Here is a 12160-nt window from a genome sequence, read left to right as displayed (position 1 = left end):
CATTAACGGCAGGATTGCTCGGAGATGTCAGCATTTAGTTTGATGCAGTTTTCTCCCAAGAGACTTGTGTAACTTGTTTTGGCTTGTTGCACGTTAAAACACTTTTTTTCCTCCCTTTATTTCTGCAACTAAAACAAGAATTGAGCAATTCTGGACAACACCAGAAACAGAATTTATCACAACCTCAACTTTGATTTTCTGATGAAACACAATGTGCAGTATGAAAATTAATTTCAGCTGAGTATCTGTAAAAAGTCTGACTTTTGGTTCAATCCATCAAGTGAGGCAAGGCTGTGCTGGTGACACATACTTGCTAACCAGTACCTATTTACATATACAATAGCATCATCAATTTGACCTGTGTTCTTTGCAATATTACCTGCAATTCTCTTTTTAGGATTGTTTTTGTGGTAAATTCTTGGCAAAAGTGCCGCTAAATGCTCCATAGTGCTCAAAAGCTACTTGCAAGTTTCGTCTTTCCTGTGGCACACATGACGTAAAAACAGCAACCTCCATGTAAATGGGACCAATAAATGGGCAAAAACCTCAAACATTTAGTCCCTAAAACCAAAACCACTGAGCTAAAAAGCTTAAAATGAACTGAGGTTGCAGAACATAAGATATTTCTAGGTATAGCTTTACTAAATCTCTTCAAGACTATTGCCTAGTTTTGGTTAAATGTTACCTCCTATTAGTTGTTGCATACAAACTGTAATTGCACTGACACTGTATTCCTTGTCAGCTTTATTTCCTAACAGGTCTTTAAATGAAATTAATTAAAGCAATAAGTTTGATTTTATTGTTATATTGTTATATTTGATCTGCTGAATAAAATACTCTCTGGGAGCAGGTGTGACTTTGAAAGGTGATATTTTTGGTTTCCATCGCAGTCATGTTTAGTTTGTACCTGTCAGTATAAATATATCACATGAATATTCAGACAGAGATCTGGGTTAGCCAACAGATGCCCTGCTGTACTGATGTGCCACAGTCAGTAAATGTTTGCCAGTCGACAGTATGAAGTGATGACGTGTTGAAGTGGTTCCACACCGAGCTGGCAGACTGGGAAGTGACCATCTGAGTGCTGTGAATCAGCTAGTTGGATTTCTCCTTGTCTGGATAATTTCCTGTCAAATTTCATAAGAACTCCAAAAAAATCCAAAAGAGACGTATATAAATTCAACAACATTTTATTTTTTTTCCCCCCATTTTGAATCTTTCACAATCGAAAATGAGTGTTTTTTTCTAACCATTTGCATATCCACGTGAAGTATAGCATTACATAATCACTTCTGGCCAAGCTTTATTCATTTTTTTTTCTCTTCTGAAAAAGCTTTTCAGCAAAGGTTATACAATAACACAGAGTACAAACGGTAACTGGGGCAAAGGGTAGCATGAATAAATACACAGCACAACCAGAAAGAGTTTAGAGCAAAAATGACACAAGTGAATGACAGAAAAATACACATAACAGCGAAAAGAATAACCGAATACAACAGAAAATAATATTAATAAAACAATAATAAAATAATGACAGCAGTATACAAGAGATAGACAACTTTACATTTATACATAGTGGCCAGAGGCAGGCACCAGGAAGTGAAACAGTTAAACTTGTACATACTTTATGATCTACTGCAGCTACAGTTGCTAAAACTCAGTGCGGAGGTGAGCGGGATCGTTAAGACGCTGCCAACATGGGGACAAGGAACAACACAATAAAGAGGCACCTTATGAAGAGAGAGAGCAGCTTTGCTGGTTGTGACTGGAGAGCCATTTCATTTACTGGACAGACGATTTTTGTCTTGAAATGAAGACGTATTGATTTCTGTTGGATGGCCGGCAAACAAGGTTCACCTTGTGCTTGCCAACAGGAAAGTGTGACTGCATAGCCTGGACTGATATGCGAGTAACTGGCCTTCGCTTGTTTTGACAACTTTGAGTGTCAAAGAGGTCAGATCCTCTAAATAAGGACCCCGATCTGAACTCAAACTTTTAAAAAAAGAAGGGTACCTCACTTATTTGATTTTTTTTATTTTTTTTTTACAAGTTGTGGCTCATACTTTTAGTAAAAGAGAAACTTTGAGGCGTTTTGTTTTTTTTTTTAAACAAAAAAGGACTGTACAAGGTGTCTCGAAACAACAAACAAGCTGATCGCTTTAAAGTCTACGACTTCCACATCCCAATGCTTTAATTTTTATTGTTTTTGCCACAGTTTTCTTCTTAAAATATATATTCCATATATGCAAATTTATATGTCACAGTAATATACAATCTAAGTGCTTCAATAGTGAAGAGGACTTGTGTGCAGATCGTTCAGAGAATGGAGAGGAAGAAGAGGGACGAGAGGGAGGAAGAATGTAACTCTTTGCCAAAAGGGGAGATGTTAAAGGAAGGATGTGTGTCTTTGGTTAAAGGAATGTTCCCATAATGCCACAATAAACACTGGCCAGCCACTAAGGCAGTTTACAATAATGAATAATTGAATAATGTTTGAATTTTCCATGAGGGAAATATCCCAAACTCCAGCTCTGAAGAGTTTCATTCTGTCACATCCCTCGTTAATCTACCTGGAGGGATAGGCGGGAGGTAGGAGAGAGTACAGGAAGGGGTACAGGTGACACAGTGAAACTTGGTGGTGAAATCACATCCTAACTACATCTCACACTGATCACTGGCTTCTTTTATACCTCGCAAGGTGCCAATGTGAGTGACAGTTCTTTTTTGTCTGTCCACCGCAGACGACAGCTGCTCCTATTTGTCCTTAATCTCGCCTCTTATTGCGCCCACCGCTCCCACCGCTGGATCCCCTTTTACCTCCCTCATTTTTAGCCTCTGGCCTCTCATTCACCTGACACTTGATGTCTTCCACATACTCTGGCTCATTCTCAGCATCTTTGCTCTCCCCGTTGCCATTGCCACTGTGAGGGTTGCTGGACAGAGCTAGGTAAGGATGCTGAGGCAAAGTGGGAGAAGGGGACATCGAGGTCCTGACCAGTCCCTCCACCTGTGCTCTCGATGCCCCATTGGACAGAGCTCTGTACTTGAGGCGGAGCTTGTGGGGAAGGGCAGTGCCTTTGACCTCGGCTTGGCACTCACCGTACAAACCACCAATTCCCTCAATCTTCTGGTGGTAGCTGCTGATATCTGAGGAGGATGAGGAGGGGGATTCATCATCTGTGGAGCCCTCCTTATCAGAGCTACGAGGGTCTCCGTCACTTGAACAAGTGTCTTTAGCAGAGGAGTTCTCCTGATAGAAACCATCAGCTTGGGGACCTCCCTCATAGGTGAGCACCGGGGGCTCTTCATCCAGTGTGTTGAGGTAACCATTGTGCTGTATGAAGGAGGACCTCCGCTCCTCGTTGTTGTGGATCAGATCAGGGGCGAAGGGGTTCTGGTGGTTTTTAGTGTGCTGAAGACTGTGGTTGTCATGCTGCTGATTATACCTTTGCTGCAGTTCCTCTATTGACTCAGAGTGACCGTTGGTGTACTCATACTGTGGAGAGTCCAAGGTCTTCGTTCTCTCCAGCTTCTCAGCGACCTCTGTGATGGTCATCGAGCAGTCGGAGAACTTGGAAGTCAGCATGTCCTGACAATGTTGAGGAGCTCTGCTCTGCTGGGACTGCTGCTCCTCAGACCTCTGGCTCTCCATGGGATAACAGCCACTGCTGGAGCGATACAAAATGACGCTCCTTTGAGCTGAGGTGGCCTGAGGAGCGGGGTTGGAGATCTCCATGTGGCACTGCTGCTGTTGCTGTTGATGATGATGCTGGAAGTCCATGACATTTTCAGCCAATGGGGGGCTTTGCTGGTGAGGAGAAACCAGAGCACTGTGGCTGCCATGGTAAGCCCCATTCTGCATTCCATTGGGGATCCCATTAGTGATCCCACTGGGAATCATGTTGTTTTCCAGACCAGCCATCTCCATGCTTGTGGGCTCCTTCTTTATGTTGTAGCTCATGGGTTCAGGGCTGGAAGAGCTGTCAGACATGTCAGACACGGAGCCACGGGGGGAATATTTGGGGAGCGTGGAGTGGCGCTCGCCGAGACTCGACTGTTCAGCTTCTGACGAGTCTGAATTCAGCATCACCTGGGATGCGCTGGAGTAGCCGCTGCTCGAAAGGTATGCGTTACCATTCGGGGTGCCGTTGGTGCTGCTCCCATTGCCGCCAGTGTTTCCATCAGCGGCGCTGTTGGAGATTTGCTGACTTTTCTCCATGTAGGAGGCTGTGCTGATGAGGCCAAAGCGCAACTTGAGCTGAAGGAGCTCCGTCTTGAGACGAACATTCTCCTCATTCAGTGCCATCACTCGGTTTTCCAACACCATGTCATTGAGGCGACGCTTTTCTCTTGAGCGCTTGGCTGCTTCGTTGTTCTTTCTCCGTTTTTCCCAATAGCAAGCATCTTTCTTCTCATCAGAAATGAACTCTCTCTTGCGACGGGAGGTGACGGTAGGCTTGCTACCTTTAGACTGGCGGCTAATGCGTGCCGATCCTTCGGGAGAAGGGGATGGCAGGCTCCCATTGTACGGGGAAAAACTGTCACCCTCCTCGTCATTGTTATTGCTGGTGGATGGGAGGTGTATACTGAGACTTTCCATGTTTTCTTCCCCGCAGGGTGCTAGAGTATCACTCTAGCAAAGGGCAAAGGGGGAGTAGGGAAAAAATGTAAAACTATATGAGCCTTCTGCTTTGTTACTAAGACGTCTGACCTATGTCGCAGGTTCAGCGAAAACTTCTGGATGAGGTATTTGTGCTCCTCGAAACGAAAGCCTCATTGATTTCTGTTACTTAAATTATAATATCAAAATGTTCAAGTGTCTAAATTAGCCAGGAAGATTAAAAAGAGGTGGAACTCCACAAAAACCTCAGACATTGAAGTAGTGTTCTGAGCAAGAAAACTAAAACAAGAAACTGTATTTTGTGCAAACGGTTTTCCAGCTGTCTTGGCAAGTAGTTCAAAGTAGTCTCTGGAGGTTCGTTTGGGGTGACTTTGAGTTTATCAGTGTCTTCCTCGATCTTCAGCAGAGCTGTGATGTCTGTCAGACCCGCTTCTTTCGGTGTCTTACATGGGATGTAGGTCAGTCTGTCTACTTTTGGGTTCTTTAAGGATCCAGCTTCAACGCCGCCGTTAGTCGACCACTAAATGGGTTACTGAAACAGTGACAGAGGAAGGGAGGGGAACAGAAGCAGAGAGGGAGTTAGATTAGCTGTAAAATTACTCCAGTTCATTGTGACATGTATTTACATGCAAGTCAGTTCAGGTTATATGTATTAACTGTAGTACAAAGCTTTACTCTGGGTGCTTTTGGTCTAAGGGTTGAGATCAATACACCGTCTATTCAGTTCAATTCAGCCAGCACAGAAAAAACTATGACATAACCCCCGAGGGTTTAGACAGTGTTTTTCTGTCTTGTCTGTGTTTGACTGACTTCAGAAAGAAAATGAAGCTGGTTGCAGAGTCTGGGTAGCCACACACACACACACACACACACACACACACACACACACACACACACACACACACACACACACACACACACACACACACACACACACACACACACACACACACACACAGGGCTGAGTCTGGGAATAAACATGTGTATGTGCTCTTGCTGCAGAGCTCTTGTGTAAGACGGAGCTCCATCACATAACTAGAGCCGAGGCAGGCTGACCTGCTGCCAGCTCTGCAGAGACTGACAGATAAAAAGCTAGAGGGGGAAGGATACAAATGTGATCTGCACACTGATTCGGCTTTACCGTAGTTGTAAAATGACAACACAAACTGTGCATTTATGGTTTCTACTTATAGATTTCATTTTCTAAAATATGGGGAAGAGGGCAAAAAGGGGTTTGTCTTTTGCCACAGCTTCTCTGGTAGTTCATCTCACTGACTGAATTTACTCAACACCACAAGCCGCTGAACTTCCTTGTGCGGTGTCAACATCTTATCAACAGGAAGCCTTGCCCACCCGACCTGTCTTGCAAAGTTAAAAACAATGGCAAACACAGCGCAGGCGGATGTTGACAGTCGTGGTGTGTTATGTAATAACTAGATCTGCCCTTATTTTTCTTTGCCTCACTCACTCCATTGGATTACACAGATGATATGCATTAATTAAGAACACGTCATTACACAGGGCCCTGAAGTCCTTTACAAACATAAAAACATCCTTTTTACGACACACACGCACACACACTGAGCAAATGCAATAATCTAGGTCACTGTGCCTGTGGGCAACAATGGCTCTGGTGTCGCTTTTCATTTGCAATAACGGAATTAAACAGCGCACAAACATGACCTTCTTCTATCATTAGGAGCGCAGGAATCCCCGCTGAATATTCTCTGCTTTGTGACTTGATTACTGCAATTCTACTGATTACGTTTTTATTATGTAGATTTACAGATTTATTATCGCTGCCCGTCCTATTTGAGTCCTTCTGTTAGTAAAAATAAGACGTAGCACAGAATTTAAAAAACAAAACAGAAAGCAGATCCGGTTTTGCTTCGATATTCGCCTTGTGCTCTTTCAGTGCAGTGAAGCCTTAAATGAGACAAAAACCAAAAGAAACAGACTGTTCCTGTTATGTAAACGATGGACCGAAGTCAATGAGAGGAGAACAAAAGCTCTCACGAACAAGACAAGTTCATATCTACCTCTGCTATTGTGTTTTTTTGTTTTCCTATAACAAACCACTCATTTTGTACCGACAAGACAGTGCTGCATAACTATCTAATCTAGTGATCTCTTCTCCCGACCGGTGACTGCATTTCTTCTTCTTCACTGCGAGTCAGTCACCCTGTTACATAATCTCACTTTAAAAAAAAAAAAAACCCACATTGTGACCTTGGAACAGCTTGAAAGCTGCCCTGAATAACTAACCATTTATTTAATCATGTGTTATGTTGTAACTCAGGGGCAAGGTCTATTGTAGATATGCTGCAGGCTGGTCTTATAATTGAGTTGGCTTTGTCTTGTTGGCTGCTTCTTCTCAAAAAACTTGTGTAAAGCCCCACTGGACCATAAGCGCTTTGAATACGAATAGCAACAGATGTGGAAACACGTAGGATGACCCCTCCCCACCCACCCCTTTCCAATCCTGAAAAATCTTTGTAAAGACATGCAGGAAGAGTGTGTGTGTGTGTGTGAGGTGGTGGTGCGAGGGTGGTGCGAGACAAAGGAGGGTGGGAAGGAAGCTCACATACGTCTATGTTGTCCCAGTGACCTAGAAACGACGCTAAGCGGTAAACACTCCTCCTGTCTTTGACGGTGCGCCATAAAATAGGTCAGTGGGACTGCAACGAAGGGAGGGCAGGAGAGGGAAAGAGAGTATTAGAGTGCACTCTAAAAATAGAGCAACAGAAAGGTGAGGGAGTGAGACGCAGAAGCAGAGAGAGATTTCTTTTTTTTTTTTCTAAAGGAGGGGGGGGGGGGACATGAGAGGAATTTTACAGAATCTGCAGCGGGAGCAAAAAAAAAAAAGAGACCCACTTGAATACGTCATGTGCCTAAAAATCATATTACGAAAGCCTCGGTGATTTTCACGCAACATTAATTCCTGTCCGCTCCAGAAACGTTGCTACGCCTTTTGCTGCACACAACAATAAGAATCGGCAGCAAAATTGATAATGAGCGATACAGCACTGACGTCAGAGCACACACCCATCTCTGCAGCCAAATTCACATATAACAGGTTCTCTCTTAGGACTGCAAGGGGAGGGGCTGCTGTTGTTGCTCGTAGTGTACGTGCTCTGAATTTCTCTTGCTACAGAGAAAAGCTTGTGTAATACATGCGTAATACACAGAAGCAGGAGCTACAGGTTAAAGTCTCTGAATGTCTTCCAATCTCTCTTACCCAAGACTAATGCTAGAAAATAAAGGGATACTCAGCGTGGTATAATCTAACTGGCTTTTTCTGCAGAAGCTAATTTCCCCATTAAGAAGAATTATTCACTCCAGCTACTGTACGGATTGTTTCCGTGTTTTTCACTGAGACACAACTTTGAAGTAGTTCCCAGACACTTGCCGCTCCAGGAAGAATGCTTCACCTCTGACCCCTCTGAGGCAAGCGTGAGTAAAACACATGCCGTCCTCTTCCTCTCCCCCATCTTTTAAATGATCCAACACCACACACGTGGAGGGGCCCCAGCTAGGAACCATTTTGCCCTGCGGCTTTGTGTTAAACAAAACTAAGAGACGGGAATCCAGACATTCCAGGTCAGCTACGGGGACATATATACGACTACGTGTCATTTAGCAAGTACCCAAAGTAACAAGTGACTAAATGAAACTTTGAACTGTGGGCTAAAGACAACAAATTATTCTCAATTCACTTATCTGTGAAAATTCTTTATTCATATGCATTTTAATAGCCTTTCAAGAGCCTTTTTTCTTTTTAGTCAAATCTGATTTGCATTAAAGTATGTGTCAAAAGTTTTTGTTACTTACATTCACCAGATAAGTGTGGTGCAGATTTGCAAAGTAAAAAAATAAAAGTTGCCAAAACCATGGAAATAGCTGAACTTAGATAAGTCTTCTGCCATCTGTGTTCCTGTATTCCTCAGAGCAACAGACAGAGCAGCCAAAGTAGTCCACCGCTTGCCCTGTTAAACCTCATGTCTCCTCACCCAGATACAAGTCTGACCTATATTCAGAAAGCTGGTCGGGACAGAGAGCAGTGGCTCTGAAACCAGACCAGCTGGCAGTAGGTGGACTAACCAAAACTGTGCCTGCTTTTGCCAGACAGGGGTTTCCACACATTGCATCACATCCTGAATGCTCACTTGTTATTCTAACTTTACAAACGGTCTCCCTAAGCCCTCACTGGAATCTTGTTTGAGACACAAAAATAAAAGAAAACAGTGTTATATCTGGTTCAGCCTTCTGCTTTTTCTGCTCGGTGCTTCCTTTGTGGTGGAGAAAAAAGAAAAAAGACTAAGCAAGTTAAAAATAGCTCGCAGACACTGAGTAGCTGGGTTACATCACTGATAGCAGCTTTTCTGGCTAAATGCCTTCTTTAGATACAAGAATTTTGTTGTTAATGTAGATATAAATGACAGGGGAAAAGTGCAGGGTGGGAACGAGAATCAATTACAAAGCGTCTCTGTCCCAGGAGGGAGCTGCTATTTATTGCTTTTCCCTGCTGTGTGCTGGTTATGTCATAGCCTCCAACTCCCTCAAAGCAAAGCTCTGTGCTTTACTTAACGCACCTTATGAGTAAAAAAAAAAAAAAAAAAAAATCGCCCAGTGGCCCACTTTGAATAGAAATCAGACATTTCCCCCTTTGCATGTGACCATTTATTTAATAAATCCCCAAAACCCAACCAAGTAATCTTTCTCAACGGAGAAAAAGCCCTAACATATGTTTACACACACCCTATCTGCAAACCATTTGTCCAAAACTCGTTTAAAAAATATGATTTTTTTTCCCTTTTATCATTTACTCTGACATGAGATTCCCACAGATGTCTGTGATAGACCTTCAAATTAATTCATAACCTCAAAACAGCCATGCGTTAATCCCAGCCTTTGCATTAGCTGGGCTGCCAATATCTGGGTAACTGAACTGATCCAATGACCTACATAAAAATATCATGCCAATATGCCACGTGCAGGAGCTAATAAGGTGTATTGACCGCACAGCACAGTCCGAGACGAGCAGCAGCAGCCCCGTGCTCCCTGGAAAACACCACCATGAGAGGAAATTACATCGCTTTGACATTGACCTCATAGTGTGCGGCGATACGGCCAACCACGTTTTTACCAAGCGGACTCGGTGTTTCGTAAAAGCATCAAAGAAACAAAAAAGGCAACAAAACGCCAACTGAAGTATCACACTTGCCCGGTGAGCTGCGTGTTTTACGTGACACAAAAAGAGCCGCATACGGCTGAAAGTCACGGAGGGACGCGGGATCTGCCGGCGCAGCCGAGAGTCGCCATGTGAACAATAACCGGCCATGAGCATCACGTCCTCGCCTCAAAACACACTCACACACACCCAGAGACGTATCTACCCGCACAGAATGATTAAAAAAAACATGCAAATAGGCAGATAGAAACAGCACACGGCAGCCAGCCGCTCAGTTATAACCTACCTTTCCACGCAGGAGAGGGACGAAAACATTCAGGCTTCCCCGACACAAAAGCTGTCTCGCTCCCGTTTCCTCCTTCCCGTGTCCCTTTAGAAGAAACCTCCCGACTGAGAAAAAAAAACTTTCTTCTCCTTTTCCTGTCGCTGCTCGGGTCAGCTGTCGTTGAGTCAGTGGGTCGGCTGGATGTCCTTTCTGTCTTTTGGCTCGGACTGCCCGTGTGTTGTGCGCTGCAGGACACTTTGCTCCAGTTTCTCCGGTTCCCTTTCTAGAAATATGTGTTAGTAGGTCAGCAGTTGCATAACAGCTCTTAGGCTGCCTAGTCACGTTTCTGTCCACTGTCTCTCCGCGCGAGACTCTCTCTCTCTCTCACCCCCCTCTCTGTGTGTGTTATTAGCCCCTCTCTTTTTGTTCTCCTGCCCGCCCCTTAATCTCCGGGTTCTTCCTTACTCCACGTTGTAATGTCATCTCATTTACAAGATTTTCTAACGAGGCCACGAATGCCTTTAAACAGACGCCATGGCCCAACAACAGCACGACCTGTTAATCATCAGAAACACCCGTATAAATAAACGAATGACACCAAGGAAACGAAAGAAGAGGGAGGAAAACACACTCATTGTTAACTGACAATATATAGGATGAAGCGTATTACACATACTGGGAAACAAAAGTTTCATAAAAATCATAATAATAACTGATGTTTGTTTACCACTCTGGCTTGTTTATTTATTTGTTTATTATTAATATTAATTTGATCCAAAACTATTTCTCACAAAATAAGAGCACATTGGGTGCTTTAGTAAGTACGTTCACTTAAAGAAGTAAAAATCAGTTTTCACGTGCTTTTCTTGTGATACAAAATTAAATTTTAGGGCTAACCTGGACTTCATGGCAAAGGAAATACTGTACACTAGTGTTTTTTTCTTGGTGTTTTTTCAATTATTTACAGAGGAAGACTTTGGATTTTGTCACTGATTGCCTGCAAATATGGGAGTTTGAACTCAATTCCAACACGTTGTCCTATTACTACTACACTATTACATTTAGGTATATACTAATATTCTTTGTGGAGTATGAAATATGAGTGAAAGTAACAACTTTACTATTTTCTTTTTTATTCATCTTTCTTTATCTACCTTCCCATATTTTTATATATGTTCTAATTTAATTTTAATTTTATTGAGTGACTGTGTCTTCTTGTTCACTGAGAGAGCTCCACCTCTACAATGACAGATAAGATTCTGATTCTGATTCTGATTCCTTCCTTCCTTCCTTCCTTCCTTCCTTCCTTCCTTCCTTCCTTCCTTCCTTCCTTCACTGTGGAACCATAGGCCGGTGAGTTTAAATCCAGGCCTGTAATTATTTCCCTCTTCTACCTGCACATTCTCCCTATAATTTAAACCCACATAAATGCATGTTCCGTTTTTAAGCATATATGCAACAGATTTTTGCATAAAGGCTATTAATATGAAAATTCAATGCTTAGATAGCAGTTACAATACCAGGGTGAATGAGTCTGTGTGTATGTGTTAGATATTAGGGGTCATTTGTATCTGGGTATGCATGGAGGGGCAGTTTGTTAACCCTAATCTTAACCCTTCAATCCAACCATATTTTATACTGTTTTACACATTGAGGTGTTAGTTTTATTGTGATAAAACCTGCGGTAATTTTTCAAATTATTATTATTTTAAAGGGACCATTCAACCCCAAATGGCCTGCAGCACTGTTATTCATGCTGCTTTTTTCTTTGATGTAAGCATTTTTATGATACAATATACCTGGATGGCTTATGCTGCACAAATGGATGTGACAAACATAAAAATGAGAAATTTGGAAAAATGTAACATCAGTTTGTCCTGAAAAGACACTGAGTTTAATGTAGAATCTGCTTTGTTTCTAACTGGAAGCACTGACTTTAGCATTAATATACATTTCTCCTGGATGTAGTAGTAATTGATTTTTACTTTTTTAAAGCTTTACATAAATTCTATATTCATTAAGCTTTTGATTGCATTATATTTGATCATTGCACTAAGATTTTTGGAATAATTACTGTTATTGC

The 12160-nt window shown here is 42.5% G+C and overlaps 1 protein-coding gene across 2 annotated transcripts; it reads right to left on the bottom strand.

Annotated features, from left to right (window-relative positions):
* Positions 1 to 1174: 1174 nt before the first annotated feature.
* Positions 1175 to 10465, bottom strand: nfil3-5 (nuclear factor, interleukin 3 regulated, member 5). Of its 2 annotated transcripts, none has more exons than XM_004538899.6 (2): positions 10099 to 10465; positions 1175 to 5153 (listed from the first exon to the last, which is right to left on the bottom strand). In XM_004538899.6, the coding sequence occupies exon 2, from the start codon at positions 4598 to 4600 to the stop codon at positions 2765 to 2767; it is 1836 nt and encodes a 611-aa protein (XP_004538956.1). In that variant the 5' UTR covers positions 4601 to 5153; positions 10099 to 10465; the 3' UTR covers positions 1175 to 2764. The 2 variants fall into 2 exon arrangements, with proteins under 2 accessions (XP_004538956.1, XP_076741296.1); XM_076885181.1 differs by lacking the exon at positions 10099 to 10465 and adding an exon at positions 8453 to 9191.
* Positions 10466 to 12160: the final 1695 nt, after the last annotated feature.

This window comes from Maylandia zebra, linkage group LG6 (genome assembly GCF_041146795.1).
Source record: "Maylandia zebra isolate NMK-2024a linkage group LG6, Mzebra_GT3a, whole genome shotgun sequence".
Classification (NCBI taxonomy): Eukaryota; Metazoa; Chordata; class Actinopteri; order Cichliformes; family Cichlidae; genus Maylandia; species Maylandia zebra.
The sequence above is the reverse complement of the archived record's forward strand: the minus strand, read 5'-3'. Positions and strand labels throughout refer to the sequence as shown.